Raw genomic sequence first — 27,785 nt, forward strand, 5'->3', positions numbered from 1 at the left:
TATGAAAAGCAAGCAAGAGCTTATGTTTTAGACAAAACAACTAAGCTGACGGAGAGGTGGGCTTAGTGACTCTATACTTGGCAGATACTTTTAAAAGAACAGCATAGGTCAAAACTTTATGGACCTTTTAAAAAAACTGAAGTATACTTTACACACAGAAATGCACAGCGCTTGGTCTGATGAGTGTTGACAAATACATTCACCTGTGTAACCCCCACCCCAATCAAGATACAGAATATTTCCACCCAGGAAATCCCCTTCTGTCTCTTTCCAGTCAATTTCCACACCCACCTTTCCAACAATTTGGCTGCCACTGGTCTGGTTTTTATCGTCATACATTAGTTTTGCCTAATTAGTCTGTTAAATTCCATGTATATGCAGTCATACAGTATGTACGTGTCTGAAGAGACCAAAAACTTCATGGTAAAAACAAAGTCAACACCTCAGACATAAAAAGTGAAATTTAATAAATTTCAAGTTTAATGTAAAAAGTACACCATTTATATAGAACCTGGTATGAGGATTCATGATTAGAGTACAGGTGGAATAAAATACTACCAATCCCCAAATATCTTACCTGCCCCAAAGCACTCTGGCATAGTTCTTTCATTTAAATCATGCTTTTATATCTCTCTTGTTCAAAACCACATAGTGCCTGGGAGTAATGATCTAGGTGTACTCTACTTTAATTAATCCAAATATATTATAATTTGGATTTATATCCAAGATTTAGGAGTGATTACTCATATCACTAAAGGAGTCTTTGTTATGTAATGTTTATAATCACAGGTTTGGTTTTTTTTTTACCGCAATAAGTTCTAACATATCTAAACTAGAACTTGACTAACATATCTAAACCAGAACTTGACTTTCCCAGTGAGTCGTTGGGAGGACAGAGGAGGTAGGTACCGATGACAGCTGCAGGGCAGTCAGAAGAGCTTTCACCCAGACTGAGGTGGGGATGTGGGTGCGTGTTTGGTGGGAAGAGGGTAGGGGCTGTCGATGGGGGAGGACAGTGACAACCAAAGCCTGTGCCTACAGGCTGTCAGCCCCGTACCTCCAGTGCTCCTGAGTCCACAGGAGTCAGCTGGGCAACGCTGGCATAGATCTCCACAGCTTTATCACCAGCCTTCTTGGCCTCCTCATGTACCCGGGCAGCTTGCCTCTCTAGATCCTGTGAGATGTTCTTCGCTTGCTCATACCTAAGGAACAAAAGATACAACTTAATGAAAACCTTAGTTGCTTTTAGCATCTTAATGTTCACCAGATTCATTCCAGTTTAAATCACGGTGACAGTATGTCCAAAACCTCAAAGAAATGCTATATTAAAATGCCATTATTCAATACCAACATAGCTTAAATTTAGATTTCATCTCATCACTTCTATTTATAGCAGATGATTTACCATATGCTTTCTTACTTCAGACACCTTTTAAATATTAGTAGCTCAAGTATATTTCCTCTGCTTACTCTCTGATATTTTTTCTTCTTTTTTCATTTATGCAGAATTTTAAGTATCATGGCTACTCTTGTTACCACTCTCTGCTGACACAGTAATTGGATCAAATAAAATCTATGTGGCTCTACATCCCCTGCTCTAATTACTGCATCATTTCAAAAGCATGATTAACAAAAGAAATCTTACTGCATGAATGCATGGCCTGAATTCACTGGCATTTAATTTTTCATTGAACTGGTGTTACTTACAAGAATAACTGAAGGGCTATAAACCACTTTTAAATTACACTCACTTTCTATTAAGCTCTTCAATCTCAAATGCTGTTTGATTTTCTCCTGCCAGCGTCCTCAAAAGCAGATTGTATGCTTCAGTTGATGTATCACTGGCTGTCTTTGCTACTCGTACAATGTCATCAGCTTCTTGTTTATGGCTGTATAACATAAAAGGAAAAACAAACCATGAAACGGAACCAACTAATAGGAAAAGAAGTAGAATTTAGGTAATGCTTACCTTATTATATATATATATATACTAATGTGGGCAGAGTTCTACAAATATTGAAAAATTTTATAAAATTGAAATTTTGTTATCCTTTCAGTGGGGCTGAGTTTATAAACAGCATTCTGCAATCTAATATTTCCCAAGGAGATTAATGATATAAAATGTATAGTGGCAAATGCTTGTATTTCTTAAAAATTACTTTTAAACATAATTTAAGAGTATTTATATATAGCAAGAACTCATTTCTCTAGTCATAAACACAAATTCCAGACTTCATCTTTAGTCGTTATTCTGGTTCTTTTACTGCGCAGTCTTGAAACAACTGTGACTATTCAGATTTCTCACATGCAACCTAGTTACTAGCCAGGAAAAGCAACCTGACGCCAAATGGCAAGGAACATGTCAACAGGGACTCCAGACAAATAATGAATTTTAGCTGGGTAACTGCTAAGGTTTTTTTCAGCTCTAAAATTTCATATTACATTGTCACACTGCAATACCTGGCCATTCTTTTCAATATGATAAACTTTCCTTCAAAATTCATGCATGAAGTACACAATTTATCTTCAAGACCTAATTTTCTTGGGAGTTTTCTATAATGTTTTCAGCTGTCTTCTTTTAATCAGAAAATCCAGCTCTGAAACCATGTACGTTTTATGAACTAAATTACAATAGTTCACTCACATATACAAAGAACAGACAGAGAGCACATATGTTAAAGCAAGAAGCCAGTGTAATTGCTCAGACATTGAGGCTAAAATTCTAACATGAGGCTTACTTAAGCATCCTATACCTATGAGGTTTACTAGCTGTTCTGCAATGCCATCAATAAACATTTATTGAGTACTTACTATATGCCAGACATTGTTTTAAGCACTCGGACTGTCAGCAGTGAATAAAGCAGACAAAAACACCCACCCTCACGGAGCCCACAGTTTAGCAATTTTATTAAAAAACTGTTTTAACTTGATACCCTTTACAATTTAAAGTCTTCTTAAGAAATTACCTTACATTTAATCAGGAATTAAACAGTGTGTTTCTTTGGCTGATTTTCACATGTACTATGGGTTACTAAATGTTTTCTATTGAAACTTGAAAATTTAAAAATTTTATTGAAAATTTAAAAATTTTACAAAATAACTAAATTCTACTGAGCTTCTTAATTATCTATTAACTTTAAGGTTTCAAAATTAAAAATCTAAAAATGTTATGGTTTTCCTTAGATGTGCAAATAATTTCCCTCCAAACCCACCATATTCTAATATTCAAAGTAAATATTCTAATTTCAAAGTAAAGGGAAGAAAAGAGGACTTGCAGCTGATAACATTTCAGAAAAGAGAGCAAACTCTGCAAAAGTGGTTACGTGGGAAGTGTCTGTGGATACAGGATGGAACAACATGTACACACCATGACGAAAGCCATAACTTAACCATTAAAAAGGGATCTGGAGGTTACCGTTCAGCAAGCTTTCGTGCCTCTTCTGCCAAAAGAGTCATGTTGTTTGGGTCCCCTGTAGACTCTGGCTGAGTGATTGACTAGAGAGGAAATAAACAAAACACTAATCTCAAAGGAATGAATTATTTAAATTTAATAACGCAAGTATCAAAACTAAATTCTTATTCGTGTTATTTAGAGAAAGAACGCCTCTTCTTAATTTCAGAGATCTTCAGTTAACATCAGCATCATATTATTATTTTTATTTTCAGCAGAGAATAAAGGAAGCTTAGGGACTTCCCTGGTGGTCCAGTGGTTAAGACTCCGTGCTCCCAAAGCAGGGGGCCCGGGTTTGATCCCTGGTCAGGGAACTAGATCCTGCATGCTGCAACTAAGACCCAGCGCAGCCAAATAAATAAATAATTTTTTTTTAAAAAGGAAGCTTAAATTGCCTAGTGCCATAGAAGGAACAAAGCTAGAGAAAGGACACAGATGTCCTTTGGTTTTAATCCAGTCTGTGATAACCATTACATGGCAACTATGAGCAATGTGGCTTTCTTGCTCCATGTCTGGAGACAAATAAAAAAATACAAGGAGTCAATTTAGCTAAAGAAGCACTCCACTACCAGTAAAAGCCAAGGGACTCCCAAAGTCCCACCTCAGACCTTCCCAATCACTCACCACATTGGCAATGGCAACTTTTGCTTTCTCAAGTTCTCTGGACGCGATTTCAATCAACTGCTCTGTGCCTTCTACTCGGGCACGTGCTTGTTCAGCCAAGTTTCCAGTCTCTTCAATGGTGTTGCGGATATTCTGTAAGCGGCTAATTTGGCTGAATAAGGTGTTATTCACTCTCTGGAGGCGAGCCATCAAATTCTGGTCCACGTCTGCAATCACAGTGCAGAAGAGAGTCCATAAATCATCTGAAGGGCGGGCATAACCGCTCACACGAAATCTGAGCCACCGCTTATCCTTACTCTTCCAAACAGAGCATCTTTCTGAGACGCGTCTCTGAGCCCATCGGCAGCGCTGGTGAGTCTCCACTGCGCCCAGCAGCTCTGCCACTGTTGCAGTCATCCAGGGTCTCCAGGTGTGTTTAACTGGAGATTAACACACGGCCTCTCCCACCTGACCATCAGTCCCTCTTTCTTACACGACACTCTAACCCCAGTCTTACACAATGACTGGCAAAGAGAAGATGCTCAAAAAATGTCTGCTGAAGGAATGATTTTGATATCCCAGCACATGCAAGACTGAATCATAAAAATACAATGTTGTTAAAAGCACCACCACAGCCCTGAGAGCTGGACATTTTTCTAAACTAGGAAAAAACTCAGTTCAAAACATGGTGAAATATGGCATATGAAATTCATTTTGGATTTTACACTAAATAGACTCTTGCTACCAACCCCCACTGCCTGGCACCGCCATGTAATTTCTTTCAAATTGAGCTCTGCTTTTGAATAGTTCTTCAAATTGTCCTTTATTAATTATGCCCATTCCATTTAAACCTCATACTTGTGTCCTAATCAACAAAAAAATTAGCTCATGCAAAGATAATTCTGACATTCTTAAAATTCTCACATCATGAAGTTATACCATAGGAACCATTAAGTCAGCGCTATTCAAAACTGACCAGTTCTTATTTCTGCACGATGCTAGTGTTGGCATCTAAATTTTCCAAGGAATGTAAAAGAGAAGAGAAGTCAAAGTTAAGATCAACAAAGATGAATACAGGTTTGGAAAATAATAACCTGCAAGCAGGGCCACCCAATCAATACACAGGTAAAGCTGGTGGACTGCAAAACTCTCATCTAGCTACACAAAATGGCCCTGCTCCGATGATTACTTAATTCTTTGATAATCCAAAGATTTTTAAGAAAACGCAAAATACAAAAACAAGCTGAAATCATAGAAAAACACTTAGATTTAGGAAGCATAAGCAGCCAATGAAGTTATAGAAGCCCCTTCCCTTCAGAACTTCAAGAAGGTAACAGATATCGATCTCCCTGGCCAGTTCCTTAGAGAAACAATAGTATCCGACAAAGGGAAAAGATAACTTAAGTGGATCACTTCAAAGCCCTCTAATTCCAAGTGTCCAATTGTAAGACCTAATTGCACCATATAATCTCTTTTCAAAACTGCAGAATGAACACAAGTTTAAACTACAAATGAATACTTAGGAAGAGTGTGAAAGGATAAATGAGTATGAAGATATTTTTATTCTTGGCTAGTCTGAACCTCAGGAGGAAAGGTCAGCCAGGAACTCCATGAATCAGGACTCCGTGGGAGTGGATTTTAACCCTAACCTCACTGTGGTGCTCCCAAAGCTACCAGAAGCAGCACCCCGTTATGCTCCCCATCTTTCAGGTGGCTCAGGGGGAGGTATGGTGGCCATGGCTCCTATCAGAGCTTCTGTCCCACCGAGTCACCTGCTTGGGCAGAGGAAAGTACGTAGTCATTGTGGCCGAAGAGCTAGACAGAGCTGGGGCTGCACCAAGGTGGGCAGCCTGGATGAGTGGCAGTGCGGGCTGACCTCCCCTTCCTGCCCCTTGACTGTGCCCATGTGCTGGTGGTGCTGGCACCAGAGCTGCCTGCCACATCCCACCTCTCAGGCTGACTGACTGGCACCTAAGAATGATCGCCCCACATTCAATGCTTCAATGGATATAGCAGGACAGATGTGAATCTGTTGTTGCAAGAGAATACATAAATGAAAAAATGTGTGTTCCCACTTGAAAAATGAACATCCCCCCAAAACCGCTACTGTTTATACGGAACAGGAAACATATACATTCTTCTTAATCTATGTTTAAGACTTAAAATGTAACAACTGAAACAAAAAACCTAAGTTTTTGACCTCTTATTTTTTCAATTTCTAAAAATTTACCCCACAGGAAAATTTCTGGACTGTCCTATACAAATTAAACAAACTAGCTCAAACCAAATACATCCAATTTCTTCCTTCTCTATGTCAATCATTTTATGAAATTTTTAGGGATATTTACAACAAGAAATAAGCAATGTATTTAGTTTTGTTGACCCATACTCTGACAAGAGGACTTCCTAACTCCAGATGGAAACAGAGTCCACAGGGAAGTGGATCACTGCAGTCCTGGGTGTTTTACTGTTAACGCCCATGAGTATCTGGTGAGCACCTGTACCTTGTGATGGAAAACTCCAAAACAAAAGGGACCTCAGCCCAATGGTGAGCGCCTTGATAGTAGGTTTTATAAAATGCTCGGATTTTAATATCTAACAGTTTTTGATATGTTGGGAGAATTATTTCTGCTTGGTGTATCTTAAAACATTGACAGGTTCTTTTTGACATGTTTAAAAAATAAGATAATTCATACTCTAAACATAGTTTAAAAATTGAGAAAGAATTTTATAAAACCATACTACTTAACCTTGAATCAGGAGCCACATCTAATGACAGACCATCTTATAGAAATGACCCACTTGTTTAATCGGGTGTACCTTTGACATCCTGGGCCTCACGAAGGAGGTCAGTAACTTCTCTCTCTGCTTCCTTTAGTCTATCCTCAAAGGCTTGATCTGTCACCATCTCATCCCCAGTTCCGAGGTTTGCAATGAGATTCTCTAATTCCTGGAGTTTTGCTCGATGATCAGCAACCTAAACATGATGAAGGAAGAAAAGGGAAAGGCAGGATGTACAAACATGCCTGCAGAACACGACTGTCCTTCCTGCAGGCATAATCATCAAAGGGGTACTCCATAAATATGTGGGTTTATACACTCCATGTATGCCTACTTTTAAGTAGATGACATTTTTCCCTCATGTCTCTGCCTTCAAAAGAAAAACTGTCAGTCTGATTCCTTTGACTTCAAACTCCACATGCTGATGGTTCTCCAGTTCTGACCCTCCCTGTGTTTGCGATGACCTTCCTCATAGCTCCACCTGGCTCTCTGATAGCTACTCTCAACTCAGCATCCAAAACCATGCCCTTGATGTTTTCTCTTAAATATGTATTCTCTGAATCATCTCCAACTCAGTAAGTCATGCCTCCAACTACCTCAAGCAAAAAGCCCAAGATCCATCCTCGATTCTTCCCCTTCCCTATCCTTACCCCCTCTCATACCTTACTCCCTGCAAAGCACACATATTCATCCAGTTCAATCCAGGCTTCCCCTTCAGCCCCACTCGTAACCATCAATCTTCACACAGCAGAGGGTTCTTTTTTTTTTTTTTTTTTTTTTTGGGGGGTACACCAGGTTCAATCAACTGTTTTTATACACATATCCCCATATTCCCTCCCTTCCTTGACGCCCCCCCCCTCGAGTCCCCCCCACCCTCCCTGCCCCAGTCCTCTAAGGCATCTTCCATCCTTGAGTTGGACTCCCTTTGTTATACAACAACTTCCCACTGACTATTTTACAGTTGGTAGTATATATATGTCTGTGCTACTCTCTCGCTTCTTCCAGCAGAGGGTTCTTAAAAGATAAATTGGATTTCCCAGCTTACATCTCTTTAGTGCATTCCCACTGGATTTGGAATAAAATCTAAATGCCTTACTCTGGTCAACACAGTGCAACATAAGCTGTCTTTTCCAGCCTCTCCAGTCTTATCACAGACCACTCCCCTCCTCACTCAGCAGGCTCCAGACGCCCTCCAGCTTCGAGGCCTCTGCACCCCACATTCCCTCTGCCTGGGACAGCCTACCCACCACATCTCCTTTGGCTTGCTCTTTCTTAACCTTAAGATCTCACCTTAAGTGAGTTTTCAAAGAGGCTTTCTATAAAGCAGTTCTCCCCAGTTATTCTCTGTTTGTATTCTTTCTGGCACTTAGTTAGTATTTCTTTAATTTTTATTATTTGTCTCCCAACTGGAACTTGAGTCTTTGAGAACAGGGACTGTGTCTACTTTGTTCACCAGTTTTTCTCTAGAGCTTAGAGCACAGGAAGTGCCCATTCAACGTCTGCTGAGTGAATGAACGCACGCCCTGTTGACAGCTGACCTTATCCTTTACCAGCCGGTAACAAGCTGGACATTCCTGGCAGCCAGGCCAAGACCGATTGTAGAAATAGTTCTCTTCACACTGGTCACAGCGATTCCCCACAAAGCCTTCTTTGCACTCACAGTGACCATCATCTTTGCACTGGAGGGAAAGAGACCCCTCAGAATGACAGTCACAGGCTGCAGAATAAAGGGAAAAGGGTACATAAGAAACAAAGGAAGAGTGCATTTTCTTTTAACTCAGACTGATACCAATAAGCTAACTGTACTATCATTATAAGTGGATGCTTTGTGAAAAAGAGGCCGATTTAGGAGAATTTAAATGGTTAAGCCTGCTTAGCAGAGAAGGCATACATTTCTAAAACAACGGTACATTTTTAAGTAACATGAGTATCTTTTGGAGGGGGCACATTTCATGTGACTGAATAATTACAGAAATTAGTCTATTAAATAGAAATTAGTCTATTACACAAAGTGCCTTTTTTGAGCACTTCAAGATCTCTACCTTCATTTCTCCACTGTTTAATTTTTCTCTCACTAAGGAACTAGAAAACCCAAATGCTAATGCTTATTTTCCATTATTTGATAGTTTGTTTACTCATTTTGTTCTCTGAACAGAGTCAATGAGTTATGCTACATTCCACAGGAGAAATGAAGGAATTCAGAAAGCAAAACCCCAAACTGTTCCACGGCCGAATTCCAGGCCAGTGTTTACGCCAAGGAGCAGCAGATGTGGACATGTAACCACACCAAAAGGGCCCCAAGGGTGGGAAGCAAATGCAGCCAGTAAGTCAACAAACACGTCTGAGCAGGATCCCTCAGTTTCATTATCTGCACTAAGAATGTGATCAATTAAAAAAGTTTCATTAAGCAAAGGGGAAGGCTCAGTAATCACAGGGTAATCATCTGGAAAAATTAAAGACTAGAAAAAGGAAGAATCAGAAACACTATAAAAGAAGACATAAATCGGGTGGTTGCAAAGAAACTAGAAAGGCTTCCAGTCCTCTGAGTTTCAGAAATGGGTATTTCTTGAATAAAGCATCTACGATGGTTGGGCACAGCCCTGACTGTGAGCCGTGTGGCCACACTGAGGCTGTCAAAGTCCGTTTTGGACTCACAGTTCTAACCGGAATGAGAGGAGACTTAGAGTTCTACGCCACCAACGCCCCTTACGTTTGCAGCCTTCGGTTCCGAACCCGAAGTGGTTGACCTCGCAGTGCTCACAGTGCTGACCACTGATGCCAGGCTGGCACTCACACTGGCCAGTGTGGATGTCACACTGTCCATTGGTGGAACCCAAAGCATGGCAGTCGCACCTAAAAATGAACACGTGACATTTTTCAGGTAAGAGAAACAGACTTTAAGCAAACCTTTCTTTTTTTCCCTTTCAGCGTAGGCCTGATGTAATTTGTATTAGAAAACAGAATGTTAAGGGCTATTATGACAGATGTTAAGGGCTACTAAACCCCTGAGGTTCAAGTCATTCTCATGAGTTCTACTCAGAACTTCTTTCTCTAACCTAACCCACACAAGTACTGTTACTCCACTGCTGAAACCACCACCCGCGGCTCTCCAATCTGGCACCAACTGGGTGCTGAACAGAAGCTTTGAAAACAGGAATCCCCAGACAACTGCAACCCTAGAAGGCCTGATTCTAAGCATTTCAGAAAGGACTTTCTAATTTGTATTTTTTAAAGACATGTTGCTCAGGTGACGCTGACACAGCTGGGCCACTGCATGCCATTCTTTCTCTCATCACTTAATTACAACTCTCCAGTATTGCCTCTAAAAAGGGCCTTGCTTATTTTAGGCGCTCACATAATTCCTGAACAAAGCCAAGCCAACCATAAACTGTAACTTATAAAAATTCAACTCTGACAATAAAAAAAGCAAAAGTTACTTGCACCAAAGGCTGCCGCCATCCTACCTCTCACAGCCCTGCCCACTCTGCAGGTTGTAGAACCCAGGGTCACAGGCGCCACAGTCCCGGCCGGTCACGTGAGGCAGACACTCGCACTGCCCGGTCACAGGGTTACAGCTGCTCTGCTGCTTCACGGTCCCATAGGGGTTGCAGTTGCAGGCTAAGGCAGGAAGACAGAGACAGCAAATGATGTAAGTCACCTGAGAGAAACACTCGAGTATAAACAGCACAAATAGATTCTTTAGATTTGCGTTGTCCGATACAGCAGTCACCGGCGGCTACTGAGCACCTGAAATGTGGCTGGTCTGAACTGAGATGTGCGGGACTTTGAAGACTTGGTGTGGAAAAAAAAGAACACGCATCTCAACAATTTTTTACTGATTACTTGTTGAGATAATATGTTAGATACGTTAAGTTAAATAAAATATGGTGTCAAAATTAACTTCACCTGTTTCTCTTTATTTTACTGTGTCTCCTAGAAAACGTTAAATTATATGAGTGGTTCGCACTATATTTCTATTGAACAGTGCTGCATTAGACCAAACAACCGTAAATATTTAAGGAGACCATGCAATGACTCTCAGAATGAATGAATGTAACTGTGACAGCACCTGGCCGAGGGCCGACTACCTTTGCATTTGTCTGCTGGATTGGGAGCCAGGGGATTTCCAAAAAACCCGTCTTTGCAGCGGTCACAGTAGAAGCCAGCCGTGTTGTAGATGCACTTCAGGCATTCTCCCGTCAAGCGATGGCAATTTCCCACTGCATTGGGATCGATGTTGTCATTGCACTGGCACAGGCGGCAAAGCCTCACGGGGCCGTTTCCACCCAGAGGGTCTCCAAAGTAGCCGTCATCACAGAGCTCGCATCTTTTACCTGGGCATGAGACAATCTGATGTCATGAAAGAAAGGCTTTCCATGTTTCTAGTGCTACTGGTTACAAACAGTCTGGAGTAACCATCAGATGCAATGCAACATGGTACCGTGGATGTGGTACCAGCCTCAGAGGGCAGAAGACCTGGGCTGCAGTCCTGGCATGGTGCCAGGCCAACTGAGTAACCTTGGACACACCTCCATTTCCTCATCGGAAAGACAGCACCTGCTTTGTCTCCTTCACTTCAGTTGTTTTGCGGATTAACTGAAATCATGCACTAAGAAGAGCGCTTGGTAAATGAGTCTGGCTCAGGGTTTACTAACCTTCCCAGTCCCAAAGGCTAGCACATTCATCTATGCTCGTTTTTGTCGATAATATTAAGAAAAATGAAAGGTGACTCGATATCATGCATCTTTTATACACAAGATGAGCAGCATCATTTTCTTAAAAAATAAAAGGCACGTGCTAATCCTTGTTCGAGCAGTGTCAGCTGGCACAGGAGAGAACGTGGAGGTCATCATTTGCCACTCACTTCTATTACAGCTAAGGGAACAGACAGGTTGAGAAACTTGCCCACAACCAAACAGCTGATAGTAAAAGAGAAAGAGCTAGAATTCAGGGCTCTTTCTGCTGCTCCTCATCCTTCTTTTTCCACTTTCCCACCATTATTAGCTCAAGTTGTGTTCTTGGTATCTTTGTAGCCAACTGGGACTGAATTAGCCTACACTTCTTTGGAGAAACAGCGGTTTGTTCATTTACTCATCCCACGAGTACTGACTGAGCATCTATCACATACAGACACTGTTCTGGGTTGTCAGGGTGATGTGGTAAAGTTCTGCTCTCACAAAGCTTATGCTGCAACTGAGGGAGACTAGTCCACAGATATATAAACAAGATCACTTCAGATAGTGACACGCATAAAAACATTAAAGAAAACAGAAAATATGATAGAGAGACAGGGTGAGGGGTCCTTTACATTGGGTGAGTAGAGAAAGCCTCTGTAAGAGGAGACATCTGGGATGACAACAGAAAGACACAAGAAACAAACCATGATAATATGCAAGGGAAGAATGTTCCAGAAAAGAAAGATGAGCTTGTGGAAGCAGTAAGAGCCAACCATGTAGGTCACAGTAAGGAAAATGGGCTCAAATTAAAGTGCAGTGGGACTTCCTTGGTGGTTTAGTGGTTAAGACTGAGCTTCCAATGTAGGGGACGCAGGTTTGATCGCTGGTTGGGGAAGTAAGATCCCACATGCCTTGTGGCATGGCCAAAAAATAAAAAAATAAAAAGGTGGCAATTAAAAAAAAAATTAAAAATTAAAAAAATGGAAAAAGTAAAGTGCAATGAGATGCTATTGGGGGTTTTCAAAGTGAGGAGATCTGATTTACATTTTAAAAGTATTGTTCTGGCTATTGTATGGGGAACGGGTTGTAGGAGAGCAGAGTGAAGCATGGAGACAAATTACGAAGCTATTTCAGGTGAGAGATGACAGCAGTGTAGACCAGGGTGGTGGCAGTGAAAGTGGTAAAGACTGGTCAGATTTGAGAATCAGTAACACCTGCTGGCTGACTGCTCCCAGGAAATTAAAGAGAGAAGAATCAAGGATAAGCCTAGGATCTTAGCTTGAGCAACTAAGTGGATGGTAGTATTTTTACTGAGATGAACAAGGCTGGGGAAGGAACAGGGTTAGGGTTGGAGAAAATCAAAGATCTAGCTTGGATTTGCTTAAATTTGAGATTCTTTTAGCCAACTGATTCAAGATCACAACAGAAAACATTTGGCACATTCAAACGAGCAAGGCTTGAGGGGCGTTAGTAAAGATACTATCTACAGAAGGAAGGGGAGAGTGTTGAAAAACCGCAAGCAGAGTGTAGCACCCGGGATAGTAACTGCAGGGCTCCACACCCTGGGCCTCAGAGGGTGGGTGCAGGGAGCAGTTACCAGAACCTGCTAGTTTCTAACTTTATTAGAAAGAGCTGTTTGGAGAAGGTCACCTGCCAGGAGCTGAGAACTTCGATTAAGGTCACCAAATCACAAGGACCCTACAGAGAGGGGGCCTTGGAATACATACTCTGCCCTCACCCTCCTTCCTCTCTCTCTGATCCCCTATGTGCTTCCCTCCAGCCCACCATCCAAGGAGAAATAGCAAGTAGGCAGCTGGTGCTCAAGAGAGTGAGGTCAGGGCTGAAGACACGGATTTTGCAGTTGTAGGCACAGAAGGGCTTTTGAAGCCTAAAGATGAGATTTGCTCACCTAAGGAGAGAATACAGATGCAGATGGCATGAACGCCCTAGGTTGAGAAACAGAAGTGATCAAAGGAGACCCAAAACAAGAGAAGAAAGGTGGAAGAAAACCAAGGAGACGGAAGTGTCCCAGCGGGGCAGGGAGGATTCACTGAGGAAAGCCATCCTGGGAAAGTGAGGTTTCAACCCAACCCACAGAACAGACAGGAGTTGGCCAAGTGAAGGGAGATCTGGGTAGGAGAGAGCTGGGTAAGCACTCTAAGGAAAGAGAACAGCGTGTGGCAGGCCAGAGTCGGGCACATCTGAGGATGACAAGAAGCCGGGGGGAGGGGGGCTGGAGCAGAGGGTACCAGTGCAGTGGCGGGTGGGGGGAATGAGCCTGGAGAAGTCTGTCTGCAAGAGACTCTGCTGGGCCACTGTTAGTTTGTTTGTTTTAAAGTAGAAATGCATCAAAAATATGAAATCGACACCAACTTCTACTCCTCATTTTCTCAACTACCTTAAAGCAAATGATTGGCTCTCTCTGTGTGCCACTGCCCTTGTGCTCAGTGTGGCGTCAGGGGAGAAGTGGAAGGAAGGTGGGGTGTCTTAATGTATCCCAAGGATTAAAGAATGTTTTGATGAGACAGGAGTGACACAGATGATGAGCTCAGTGTTCTAGTTTTTCTACTCAAGTTTATGCTCAGTAGCAATATCGTTGGAACAAAGAGCTCATAATGGAGTCAAAAGCTGTACCAAAAGCCTGGCCAGAACCTCCCCATTATGCGGAGGTTAAAGTCAGTGGGAGAGGAGGGACGGTGAGCAGTGAGCCCCGGTCTCCTCTGTCAATCAACACAGGCAGCTCCTTGAGTAGCTAGAAAATATCTAGTTTTATGTTCTTATCAAAAAGAAAGAAACTCAGAGAATGGGAACAGCGGTCTATCCAAAGCTATAAAAATATTTTTTTCCCAACTAAATGTGATGGGCTCTGATACACTGAAAGGACTATTTAGAGAAAGAATTTAAAGAATTTTAAAATTACCACTTTACAGCAAGAATCCCAGAGCAGCCTCACAAACTAAAAATCAGGTTTTGATTCGCGTCTTATAAGGGAGAGGACAGTGTAGTGGCCATCATCTTTGGAGCCAGAATGCCTGGGTTGAAATTCCAGCTCCTCCAATGACTAGCCACGCAGCCTTGGACATGTACCTTAATGTCTCTGCGCCTCAGTTTTCTTAGCTGTAACCTGAGGATAATATAAGAAGCTATCTCAGAGGGTTGTGAGGATTAACGAGGCAGCACATGTTAAAGGGCTTAGAAAAGCACCTGGCCATAAATATGTTAGCTACTATTAGTATCTGATACGCATTTCATGAATCCATGATAAACCTGTTTCCTACAAAACTTTTGTCTACTAGGAAAACTAATCATGGAACCAAACAAGGAAATCCAAAAAACCTCCAAAGTCCTTCTTCCCAAGGTGATTCTGTGGACAGAGCAGACTCACCAGTGGTGCCAGTAGGACAGTTGGTGCACACCACCTCCTGTGTCTTAGGAACAGCAGCACAACTGGAGCCCCCAGGACACGGACAGGGTTTGCAATCAGAGGAGGAGCCCACAGTTGAATCTCCATAGTACCCGTCGCTACACTTCTCACAGTGGGTCCCGGCTGTATTGTCTCTGCAGCTACAAACACCTATTTGGAGAGCAAGTGTGAGAAAACACGCACGTGTATAAGCAAATAAGACACTGAGCATTTCAGACCCGCCTGCTAAAGAGAATTTAGGTCTAGCAGCCCCCAAAGGTCATCTTCTCACCTGTCTCGGGATCACAGGTCTCACTGTGCCCATTGCAGGTACAAAGCACACATGGACTGTATGGTCCAAGACTCGGAGTTTCTCTTCTGTAGCCCGAGAGGCACGTCTCACAAAACTGCCCTCCATACCCCACAGGGCAAGTGCAGGATTCTACCCAAGTTGCAGGGACCCCAGGCCCAGGACGAGCACTCGTCAGGGTGACATCGTCCAGATATCCAGCACCTGTGTGGTGTGGAAAAGAGGATCACTGAACTGGCTTTCATCTTCCAAAACTTCCTGCAAAGTCAATAATGCTAAAGGGTAACCAGACCCAACATTTCAGAGACAATCAACCATCAGTTTAATTCATCTATTGGCGAAGATAACTAGAAAACAGCATTTAGAACAATTCTGTGCTACCTGGTGCTAACTATCTGGAATGGCGGTGTAGCGAACTTCATTTTTTACACACACACACACACACACACACACACACACACACACACACACACACACACACACAGACTTGCTGGATTCTGCAGTTCTCCCAATCACCAATGTGAAAAATGAAAAGCATCAGGCAATAATCTGGGCAAGAAAAGACAGAAGGAAGAATGTGAGTTATGGACCAACAGTTTTAGGCTGTGCTCATTAAGCCATGTTTTTGTTCCTTGGCCACAAAATCAGGCACTGATCATAGAGTTCAAGGATAAGAAAGCAGGGAAAGCATCTGTTAACAAGTACCACTCAATTATACCTTTTGCCCTGCATAAAATAGAAAAAATAAGTAAACAAGTTCCAATAATCAGGGCTACTTTGACAAATATGTAATTATTCCAAAGCTGTTATGCCATATATCATAATGCTTTCCCATTTCCAAAAGAAAAGAAAAATAGAGAAAGCCTTATATTGGCTTGGCCCAGTGGTTCATCCAACCTAACAGTGCACATGACAGGCTCAGCAGGAACACCCTATGGAAGGGGCAGGTTTTGACTGTATCATCATACTTCCCATCATATTTCATTCCATTCCTGTCTCTTACAGTCTTATCTTTCAAGTGTATTTCCCTGTGTTATGAAATACCATTTGTTTATATAATTCGTAGAAACTGACAACCTGAGGCTAAGGGACATCTCTTCTATAATATTTCTGCCTTGAACTTAGTTAACTTTCAATATTTTTATAGGATTTTTTCAACATTAGATCATAAGAGACATCTCCATTGTTAATGTGCTTCCAACTCCAAACATTAAGTCTCCCCCTAAAAGTACTCTTCCTTCCATCTGTCCCTACTCCCAAATTACAGTCCATCTCTTTTCCTTCTCTTATAGCCACACTTCTTAAAAGATTAAACTTTACTACTTCACCTTCAAATTTACTTAATTTGTGACTTAATTTACTTAATTAAATCACTACAATCTAACTTCTGTTTCAACACTTTAAAAAAACACACACCTCACCAATGATTCTTTAGTTACCCAGTACCAAAATCCAATTGTACTATCTTCCTAAACCTGCTCATTGTTCCTCTGCCTTAAAATTCTTTTTTTCTCTCGAGTCTCAGGTCATGGTCCTTAAATAACTCTTGCCAGGATAGCATCTTCTTTTCTCTTTCTGTATTTTTTGTCATATCTCCAAGTTTAAAAATGATGGCCCAGGGACTTCCCTGTTGGTGCAGTGGTTAAGAATCCACCTGCCAATGCAGGGGACACAGGTTCGATCCCACATGCCAGAGCAACTAAGTCCATGTGCCACAAATACTGAACCTGCACTCTAGAGCCCAAGAGCCACAACTATTGAGCCTGTGTGTCACAACTACTAAAGCCTGTGCCTAGAGCCCGTGCTCCGCAACAAGAGAAGCCACCGCAATAAGACTGCGCACCACAACAAAGAGCAGCCCCCGCTCGCCGCAACTAGAGAAAGCCCACACGCAGCAATGAAGACCCAAAGCAGCCAATAAATAAATAATAAATAAATAAATAAAATTTATTTTAAAAAAATGATGACCCACACATGGACAACCCTTTGATTCTAGATCTCCAGTCTCAACTTCTTCCTAAGCCCCATCCATATTTCTAACTACTTAGGAGACATTTTTGTGTGGATGTTCATGCAGGCATCTCTAAAATCAACACATCCAAGCTGCTGATGCCACCTCCAATGCCACACCAACACTCTGATTCCTCTTCTCCCACACAGCTTTACCTTTCTACAGAAATAAATCCTCATTAAAAAAAAAAATTATAGGAAAAAAAATTTAAAGGCACACTTAAAAACTGCTTTATCTAAAATTATAACAAATGTTCATTCAATAATTTTTAATTTTTCATAATTTAGCCAATTTAGTTAAAAGGGCTTGATAATTACACAGCAAGAAATGAAAAGAAATGAAGGTTAAGCGATGCGAGCCACAGAATTACATTTGGGATTCTCAGAAGAATCTAATTATATATAGTGTGGCCTCAATAGGCTTATTCATCATCAAACAACACTATTTATTAATTTGAGCTAATTTTCTCCAGGTCCTTAAAAGCAGTTTTAAAACGTATTATTCTTATACACAATTCATGTATGATGAGGAAGTTTACATCACTTCTTCAGGATCAGTGTAACAGTATTAGGACTTCAGAGATAAACTTCTGACTATGGATCCTTTTACCTAACCATCATCTTAAATGATTCTCTTAAACTATATCATAACTTACTTCTCTCGCTATATGTCCCACGGATCTTGATAGAGGTCAAATTGTTTAGAAGTTTCTGAAATTCGAAAGGGGTAAGAGTAGGCCTCCAAGGGTAATCTGTTGCTTCATGGAGCCTAGAGAAAAAGGAAGGGTCACATTAGCCTCTGTAAGGACAATTCTGGGTGCTGAGAAAGCATTTCCTACTCATTTATGCCACCAACAATGCACTGCTCTGCCCATTTAACCAGGTCAGAGATGAGTCTGCTGGTTTGACAGTACAACTGGAAAAGATACGGTAAACAAAGGGAAGGTTTCCTTCTACAAAGTCACCTTGAGAGGCCAGAAGTTTTTCTTCAGTACACACCTTGAGGCCTGATGAGCACAGATAAAGAAACCACTTTTATCATTCTGGTCAAGTCAGATTTTACAAACAAAACTGTCTCACCTGAAGACGTATTTCACAGTGGTCTCACTTGGATAGGAATTGCCCTGAGCGATCAAGGGCACAGACACTCTCAGGCCAGCTCCCTCAAGCACCAGGTCTTCTGCAGAGAGGCGAGTGTCTCGCCGGTCCACGTGAAAGGAGAAGGATAAGTTCTGACCATAACTCAGCACCTGCTTGCCCAAGAACTTCGCTGGAAGGCAGACACAATGGTGAGCAAGAATGTGAGAGTACGAATAAACGGAAGAACGTGTCAAGCCAGACGACTTCCTAGCCACACTTACCGGGCGCAATGAAGTACCTAGGGAAGTAGCTATCTGAGATGACAGCAATATCTTGCCTCTCAGAGGACCACTCAAATGATGCTTCAGAGCCATCCCTTTGTTCCGCACGCCACCCATCCTCATCTGCCAGCAGAGGATGAAAACACAAGTACCGTTACTTTGTAAATGTCCCGAATTCAGGTCCTCCGTGTACCACAAAATATATAGCAAGTCATCAATGAGATTTTTTTAATAAATAGAGGCTACAACAGTACCTATATATGACATACCCCTCAAGCTATAATTTTCCTTATTTGACGTAACATGTATATTCAATTTGGTAAATTCTAAAACCACTTATATACATTTTCATTAAATTAAAAAGCCAAACAAAAATCACATATGTTAAAAAAAAAAAGTGTTGATACCATCAAAAAGTTCTCAAATAGCTACTGATTTTTTAATACTGTAAATCTGGTCTCACGAGTCTAGGGGACAGAAGAAAAGGTCTACTTTACCAATCTGAAAGGCAGAGGTTATAGGATAAACACTGTAGCCGACAGCATTTGTACAGACAGAAGAATGCCCAAAGCAGAAACAGGGTGTGCAACCCATAGGATTAGATGATTCCAGGTTAAAAAATCCAGGTTTGCATCTGAAAGAGATGAAGATACAACCACGTATTTATTGTACTTGAAATACGATAACAGAGAAAATACAGCACAGCTAGAGAAAGAACGAACTACCTCTCACAATTGAAGCCTTCCACGTTGTCTTTGCAAACACATCTTCCTGTTTCAACATTACACTCGTCTGTGCTGCCAGAAGGATTACAGGAGCATGGCCTATTGGATGGAAAATGGAGTAAAACAATGAAATAAGAGAAAAGATCAAGAAATTCCACTCAAAGTCAATCTTTTGTTCTGTATGTTAATAGGTTTTTTAAAAGGAAATACACAAAAGAGCAAAATCCTAAAGTCATCTTCATATTTGGATTTGATTTCAATCAAGGATACCTGTCACATTTAGACACTGAAAACTGCTTCATCTCTGTTCAAAACCATCCTGGATCATCATTACAACTAGAAGCCTTAAATCTTGGTGCTAACTACTATGGGGGGGATGTTTATAAGGCTGCAGATAAGCTACAAGATCTGTTATCAAGAATCAACTACATTTGGATTCTGCCCCCTTGAAAAATCTTACCTGCATCCAGCCTCAGTAAGAGAATGGTACCCAGGCTGGCAACGGTCACATTTGTCCCCCATCACTCCTGGCTTACAGCTACATCTGCCATAGCTATCACACTGTGTACTGAGAGAACCTGAAATTTAAAGTGCTCAATGTCAACCACCAGATAGGTAAGTAAAATTAACGTCTCAAAGAAAGAAAGTTGGTAACTAAAAACAATGCCTGAAAACCAGAATGTAGATTGGTTTTCAATATCTAGCTGCTAACCAAGAGAATAAAGATCAAATTTTAAATCAGAACTCTCTCAAAATCATACCCCTTTAAGCCATGACATTTAAACTTTCCAGACATACATCCTAAGATGCATCTACTGATAATTGTTGAAAAACACTAACAAATCACTCTGTACCCAATGGTAAACTGTACACAAAACCAGTCACTGCTCTGTGGACAAGCACAGGCTCCTTATGGCCTGTGTCTAGAATTTAAGCATATACAGGCATGAATAACAAGCATATACAGGCATATACAGGCATGAAAAAGCAGGACAGACTAAGAGCACTCAGCTCCTCTGGACACACACCAATGCGCTGAAAGAGTTCAGCCCTCTAAGGAGGGTAGACTAAACAAAGTCATTAACAAGGAAGAACTCACAAAGCAGCTAACCTTTTACAGTCAAAGTTCAAATGGTCTCGATGATCTTGCTAATTATTTACAAAATCATTACTCAGGCAACCCCACACTTTTATACACACCAGAAAATCATCTGAAGGCTCAACTTGGTTAAAGAGAGTGGAGCGCAAATCATTAACATGTTATAACAACGTACACTCTTCTATACTTAACCTGTGCAAATCCCTAGGAAACAAAGCTTTATTTTCTTGGGGGCACAGGGAATACTTATTTTGTCTTCCAACACATCACGCTGAAGCAGACTCTGCCTGTCACTTACCAACAGGACTACAGTGGCAGGGAGAGCAGGCTTCCCTGTTCCCCAGGCGGAAGAAATTCTCCCTGCACCGCTCACAGCTGGCGCCGTCGGTGTTATCCTGACAGTTGGTGCAGTGACCACCGTGGCCCGTGGAACGATATAGTTCAGGGTCAAAGTAGCACTCCTGCGATCGGCCATTGCAGTCACAGGCTGTTGGCCAAAACATTAAGTCAGATTCATGTTCCTTTATAAACAGCATTTTAAAGACAAAGAAAACAAAACCATAATTCCCCACATCTCTGTGACAGACAGGTGGTGGCAGAATAAGAATGGCCACCAGATGCATTGTTCATTAAAAACAAAAACATATGTCTGTCTATAAAGGTTTTATATGGTCAGGTTAACACCTTGCTAAGAAATGTTCACCCTTATCAAAAATAGTATCATCATAAAATGTAAGTAATATTTGTACTTAGGAAGCTCCACATAGTTGTACACATACAAGTAAAAGCCAAGTCAAATTACAATTTTTCTGAATTTTTATCCTTCATTCTAATACCAAGTCCAAGTCCAAGGGGCCAATTTATATCAGGCTTCAATGTACCTTAATTTTTCAGGGCTCAGACAATTTAAATACATTAGATACTAACTTCTAAAGTGCTAGATTACTTGCATACCCAGACTGGAATAATCTGAGACACACAGGTTAAAGTTAGTGCCTCTTTCAAAAGAAGAAGGAAATCTATGGATCCACAAGAAAGTAAATCCACTAGAAGGGAAATCTATATCCACTAGATGTCTTCATCTACTGGGAAGCCACAGTGCCAAATGGGTCATCTGTTAAGCAGCTATATTCCCTACAGGGTGTAACCATATTTTAAGAACAAGTATCTTTAGTCACTGAAAATCTTTATTTATATTAAGATGTTTTTTCCAAATTATTGATTCTGCCCCAAGTACAGACAGTATCTTGAGCACTAAATAAAAAACAAAATTGTATTTGATTTCAGATAGAGCAGGAAATTGTTGTTTTAAATTTTTTTTTGAATATATATATATATACACACACATATATCTTTTTCTCCTCCCTGCTTTTACAATCGTTCTTCTAGAGTATTATACTTGAAAACTTTTTAGAAACTTGAATCACTGGCACCAAGCATAAGAGTTGTGTTAACTAACTTTTAAAGCGCCCATTTCCCTTCTTCATTAGCTATTTCTCTTCCTTCAAGCCTCCCTAGATCATCTCGCAACTGGCCCAGCCCACAGCACATAAATGGTCTGGTGCTTAGAGACTATGAGGCAGAAGAGTCCCCATGCCTACCCTGTCCTAACCCACTGCTGAAAGCAGACACTGCGGCTCCCTGAGCATCAGCTGGTAAGACAGAGGCAGCTGTCATTTTCTCTTCCCTAACCCCAGTTCCCTGACAATACCGTAGTACTGTCACACCTCCAGAAACTTCTCTCTTTGAGGGGTCATGGTGCTGAAGGGACCAAAGAGAAAAGCAAACTGACTTAGCTCCTTATCAAAGTCTGTTAGCTACTGTATTCAGTTCACTTGCTAGTGAGAAGCTGGTAATAACGTTACACTTGTTTTTTTTTCCTATAATATTCCCGGATAGACTCAAAATATGACATCGTTAAGCCGATTACTTTTCAAACACATGTATACATTTATTTAGATGTCACATCTTAGGAGTATTTCATTTTTTCTTCTATCAGCCTTTATTATGTAGTTTCCAACACTGGATATTACAGTTCAGTAAAAGAATTAAAGAAGTTCAAGTGCTTAGGAATGCTAGAGGAGGCTATAAAATGTATCTGAAAATCAGGACTTTGTTGAGAAAAGAAAAGGTGAATAAGAAAATCTGCTGTAGGCAGCTAATGGAAGCAGTCATGAGTCAAGATACTGGTCCTTTTTCAAGGTTTCTGCCAATAATTCCTGCAAGTTCAGAGTGTCTTCCTTCTTATTCCCTTTTGTTACCAAGAGAATATGATAAGGAATATTTTTAAGGACATAAGAAAATTATAGCTGCTTTAAAAGTTTCTTATTTTTAAGTCCTTGGCAAATCATGATTACATGGTTTCATGATTTTTATTCCCAAGATTCCTTTCTCTATCTCCTCAGAATAAACCAAGACATTATGAAGGAATAAGCAATGTGTAATCTTTTTCATTTTACTTCTTCCTAAGAATACTAGGGTCTACTCTTCCTCCCAAAGCCACCCACCGCTGCATGAGGGAAGTAGGAATATCCTCCCCACTGTGCTCGTTAGTGAGATCAAGAAAAAATAATTTGGATAAATAACCCATTGAATGGCAGTCTTGGTCCAGAACTCATCATACTGACAAATGTTAATCAACAATCCTGGCTATGTGAATAAACGAGCATTGGAAGGAAGAAGAATATTTTAAAGGGCAACAAAGAAAAGACTCGAGAAACCATAGTTTAGAGTAGGCCCAGTATTTGGAGCCAAGCACAAGGCCAGAGCTTGAAGGTGTTGCTCCCATTCTGCTATATGCGTTCACGAAGGAAACATAAAACGAGCACAGTTCATGTCTATGGCCAACTGCCCGCATCTATGATTTTCCTTTAATGTTCATGCAGGTTATTGTTCTACACTCTCAAATTATGGAAGAAGCACTGTCTTTCAGACTTTTCCGTTCAAGGAGGAATCAAAGGAAGTCACCCATTCCTTCTCCCACCTCTTAAGTCCTCAAGACAATTTAGCAGACAGATACCAAGAGGCACTCACGCAGGCATTCGCTGGCACTCTCGGCCGTCGCCCTCCTCCATGGCCGGTCATTGAAGAAAGGAAGGCACTTTTCACAGTCTACACCGTAAGTGTTGTGTTTGCAATTACACACCAGCTTGTCAAATTCGTTCTTCACGCACTCGCTTGCATGTCCATTACATTTACACCTGGGGAGAGGAGAGATTCAAAAGAATGAAACGGCTATAAAGCCCTGAAATGGACACAGAAAAAGGATGTACAGAGATAACTAAAAACAACCTCAGGATGCTTTCGAGTTTACCATTCAAAACTGTAAACCGAGGAACTGAGCAAGATTAAGTAATGGCTGTGTGTTTTTAGTTTTGAAGAAAAATTAAGACAAAAAAGGTAGCTCTATTTAACAAGGGATGGGGTATTAACCAGATATGAGAAGAAAGTCCCCAACAATTGCTGGGGACATCTGTAGGACCATTTCCTGAAGTGAAATGTGGGCATCTCAAGAGGCAGCCAAGTGTAGTGGTTAAGAAGCGCACAGACTCTGAGGCCAGGCCACCTGGGTTCGAGATCCTGCCCTGTGACTAACCAACGGAACTTAAACTCAGTGCCTTATCTGTAAAGTAGGGATGATGATAAAACCTATTTCACAGAGTTATTGAGAAGATCAAGAGGCTGCTGTACTTACATGCCCAGGATTGTACAGGCATATAACAAGTCAATACACTTCAGCAGTTATCTGCCACCATGATTTTAAAGTATTTGATCTGAAGACAGTGAGAGACAGGGACCACACCACCATATGAGTCTCTGGTAGACTGATACTCCCTCGGGTTGTCTGGGGCAAGAATCCTTGAAGGATCCCCTAGCTGCAGGCACTACCATAAACTAAGGACTCGTGGAAATCCCCGTGAATGCTAACACGCACTTTGGTGCAGAGCCGTTACCCTCACTCGCTCTTTAAAGATAGCAACCAGTTCCATGCCTTCAAGCACCACTTAATAACACAAACACTTCTGAAACATCTACCACGCACGAGGATGAATCCAAATTTATATCTCCAGCTCGCCTCCTTGTCCCAAGCTCCTGTCCTTGATCGCTGCACAAATTCAGAGGTCCTCCACAATTTAAAACTTTACATTCTGCAACTCAACTCACCGTCTCCCAGATGAGCTCATCTTCTCCATTTATTTTGTGAATGATACCTCCATTCTCCTGGTCACTAAACCTTCAAAATCATCTTTGACTAAAATCCTGATAATTCTTCCTTCATAAAATGCACCTAAATGATCTTTTCTATTCTGTTGCCACCATCTTAATGTCAGGTATTTGTTACCGAACACCTAGATGCCAGTATTACAACAGGAATATAAACTGTCTCAATCATATTCTACTTTCACCTTGCCTGCAGCTAATCTTCCTAATCTACTGTTTTGAAATCATAGTCCTAACTCCAAAAGAGTACATGATTTCTCATTGGTTACAGTTTCCATCAATTTCACTGAGCATAAACCCCCTACCAGGAAACACTGCATACAAAAATAATGTTTCTGCTCTTGAGACTTCACAGTTTAATACAAGGGGAAGTAACTTCAAGATTCTTGGCCCGCTGTCTAAGGTCTCTGACTACCAAACTCTCTCTGGTTTACAATTCTACAAATTTATATAAGATTTTCCTTAAGTCAAAGAGGTTTAGATGTTCCCAACTCTAAACTTTGGCTCATGACACACCCATCCTCCTGCACCCAACCCAGAAAACCTCTCTCTTTATCTAACCCTTACTAATTCTTCGAGGCCTAGCTTAGATTCCATCTACTTCTCTAGCCGGGCAGTCCTGTAACCATGACTGTACTAGCATTTAATTTTTCACATATTCATACATCGCCTGCCCCGTTCACCTGTAGGATCCTAGAAGGTCAGACCCTTCTCAGTGGGTGAATGTCAGTCTCACACTTCCTCAGGAGCTTCACAGCCTATCACAGAGCTCTGCACTTAAATGCTCAATAAGAACTCACTAATGTGTCGGTGTGACACGTTTTAGAAAACCTAATTACTTTGTTTCCAGGATAATAAGGTCTAACAACATTACTAATATAGCTGTAAACAAGTTGCTACATTCACTTCTACACCAAAGCTCTGATCACTTTCAAGGGTATTTAATGGTTTACTTACCTACCACCCACAGCGAAATCAGAGATTGCATAATAATAGGATTTGAGAACTTTAGGGTCATTAAACACTTCATCTCCAAAAGTGTTCAGGCGGTTGAGAGTTACTCTGATGTCAGTGGCAGTTACCCATTCCTGTCAGAAAATAAAAACACAGAAAAGATAGGTAAAAGCACTGAAGATGAGAGACATGTATGTGAGAAAATCTTCTAAACAGTTAATGTATCATTTAACTTATGCCTTCTTCTGGCATTAAACCTACTATAATACTCAAGGACTCCTTTAATTTCTTACTAATTTTCTCCTTCTTGACTCTTCCCTTCTTTGATCTAAGTTGTTACTTTACCACTCAGCCCCAAGGCAGGAATAATATTAGTTTCTTCACAAGGCTGTAGAGAGGCTTAAATGAAATACGCTTTTCAGTGCTCAGCATATATAAGGTACTCAATATACACATCCTGTCTCTCCATCCTGTATCCACACCCCAAATCCAGTTAAGAGAAGCCATCTTAGGACTTCGCTGGTGGCACAGTGATTAAGAATCCGCCTGTCAATGCAAAGGACATGGGTTTGAGCCCTGGTCCTGGAAGATCCCACAAGTCACAGAGCAACTATGCCTGTGCACCACAACTACTGAGCCCGTGTGCCACAACTCCTGAAGCCCATGCACTGCAACTACTGAAGCCCACGTGCCTAGAGCCTGTGCTCTGCAACAAGAAGCTACTGTGATGAGAAGCCCACATACCACAAAGAAGAGTAGTCCCAACTCGCCACAACCAGAGAAAGCCCACACACAGCAACAAAGACCTAACACAGCCAAAAATAAATTAAAAAATAATAGAATGAAAGAAAGGTTAAAGAAGAAAGAAAAGAGAGAGAAGCCAGCACAGAGCTCACGTAGCTCCACCACTGTACTAGATACATTGATCATTGCTTCCTCCTGCCTATTTTGTACCATATCCCTCTGACCTAATCCACTACTGACAGATCTGAGAGACACATCCAAGTGCAAAGCAATCAATCATTACAATGACTTGAACCAACCAGACGTACTCTGTCTTGATCCTTCCCAAATGTGACTTCTTGTGAGGCCTTCCCTGGCTACCCTACCTAAAATCGCACCCCCCCACCAACTCCCTAGTTCCCTTCCCTATTTTATTTAAATTGCCTGTTTCCATTACCACCACCTCCCTACCACCAGATTATAAGCCCCACAGGGCAGAAATTTTTTTTGTTTTGTTCACTGCACTTCACTAGTGCTTAGCATATAGTTGGTACTCAAATAACACTTACTGAGCAAACGAACAGATTTGAAGAAACTACAGCTGATTAAGCTGGCAGGTATACCAACAGAGGACAAGAATGAAGGTTATACAGCTCTCCCCTAGGTTTTATGAGATCTAAGTGCTTATAATAAATGCCCTTTCATTGAGCTAATTTTAGTCCGATGTTTACATCTGTGGTAATTGTAATAATGATCCCAATGAATCGTGTCTGTCAGTGTCCACACCCTGTGTAGTCCACACCCTGTGTAGTCCACACCCTGTGCAGTCCACACCCTGTGCAGTCCCCTTCCACGCTGATTCTAGGCTTAGGCGTGTGACTTGCTTTGGCCTGGGAGACAGCAACGAGTGTGACACAAGCAGAGTTTGATAAGCATGTGTGCACTGGGACTTACCCTCTTGGAACTCTTCCGTCATCACATGAAGAAGCCTAGTCTAGCATCCTTGAAGATGTAAGACAACAGGGAGGGAAAATCCCAGCTCTCAGCTGACCTGCCAGGCAGCGAGCCCAGGCCAGCACAAAATTGTGAGAAATCATAAATCATGGTTCTTTAAAACCATTAAGTTTTAGAGTGGTATGTTACATAAAACTACCTAAAGATATCATGTCTTTCTCATGTATTTATTTATTTATTTATTTGATTGTTTTGTCTGCGCCCCACAGCATATGGGATCTTACTTCCCTGACCAGGGATCGAATCTACGCCCCCTGCAATGGAAGCATGGAGTCTTAACCACTGGACCACCAGGGAAGTCTCCCATGTCCACTTTAAGTCCTCTCCTGGGACTGCATATTAGCATCACCTACGGAGATGTAACAAGCATGTGCAGAGCTGCAGGTGTCTATGTTTTCAGAAGGCTTCAAATGAGACTCAGAGGCACACCTCGATTAAGAATCACTGCTTACAC

General features: G+C 41.3%; 1 protein-coding gene across 1 annotated transcript in view; it reads right to left on the reverse strand.

The window, feature by feature from the left end:
* LAMC1 (laminin subunit gamma 1) overlaps positions 1-27,785 on the reverse strand; it is a 122,875-nt gene that overhangs the window by 11,346 nt on the left and 83,744 nt on the right. The window contains exons 3-22 of the mRNA XM_057726731.1: positions 25,598-25,728; positions 23,453-23,619; positions 20,718-20,906; positions 19,781-19,898; positions 19,321-19,419; positions 19,093-19,229; positions 18,596-18,718; positions 18,315-18,504; positions 17,891-18,003; positions 15,207-15,428; positions 14,897-15,085; positions 10,924-11,169; positions 10,300-10,453; positions 9,546-9,688; positions 8,374-8,552; positions 6,875-7,031; positions 4,076-4,281; positions 3,416-3,495; positions 1,752-1,889; positions 1,058-1,202 (exon numbers count right to left, since the gene is read on the reverse strand). Of these exons, the coding sequence (XP_057582714.1) occupies positions 1,058-1,202; positions 1,752-1,889; positions 3,416-3,495; positions 4,076-4,281; positions 6,875-7,031; positions 8,374-8,552; positions 9,546-9,688; positions 10,300-10,453; positions 10,924-11,169; positions 14,897-15,085; positions 15,207-15,428; positions 17,891-18,003; positions 18,315-18,504; positions 18,596-18,718; positions 19,093-19,229; positions 19,321-19,419; positions 19,781-19,898; positions 20,718-20,906; positions 23,453-23,619; positions 25,598-25,728 (3,126 nt within the window). The remainder of the gene's footprint in view (positions 1-1,057; positions 1,203-1,751; positions 1,890-3,415; positions 3,496-4,075; positions 4,282-6,874; positions 7,032-8,373; positions 8,553-9,545; positions 9,689-10,299; positions 10,454-10,923; positions 11,170-14,896; positions 15,086-15,206; positions 15,429-17,890; positions 18,004-18,314; positions 18,505-18,595; positions 18,719-19,092; positions 19,230-19,320; positions 19,420-19,780; positions 19,899-20,717; positions 20,907-23,452; positions 23,620-25,597; positions 25,729-27,785) is intronic.

Source organism: Hippopotamus amphibius, chromosome 3 (genome assembly GCF_030028045.1).
Source record: "Hippopotamus amphibius kiboko isolate mHipAmp2 chromosome 3, mHipAmp2.hap2, whole genome shotgun sequence".
Classification (NCBI taxonomy): Eukaryota; Metazoa; Chordata; class Mammalia; order Artiodactyla; family Hippopotamidae; genus Hippopotamus; species Hippopotamus amphibius.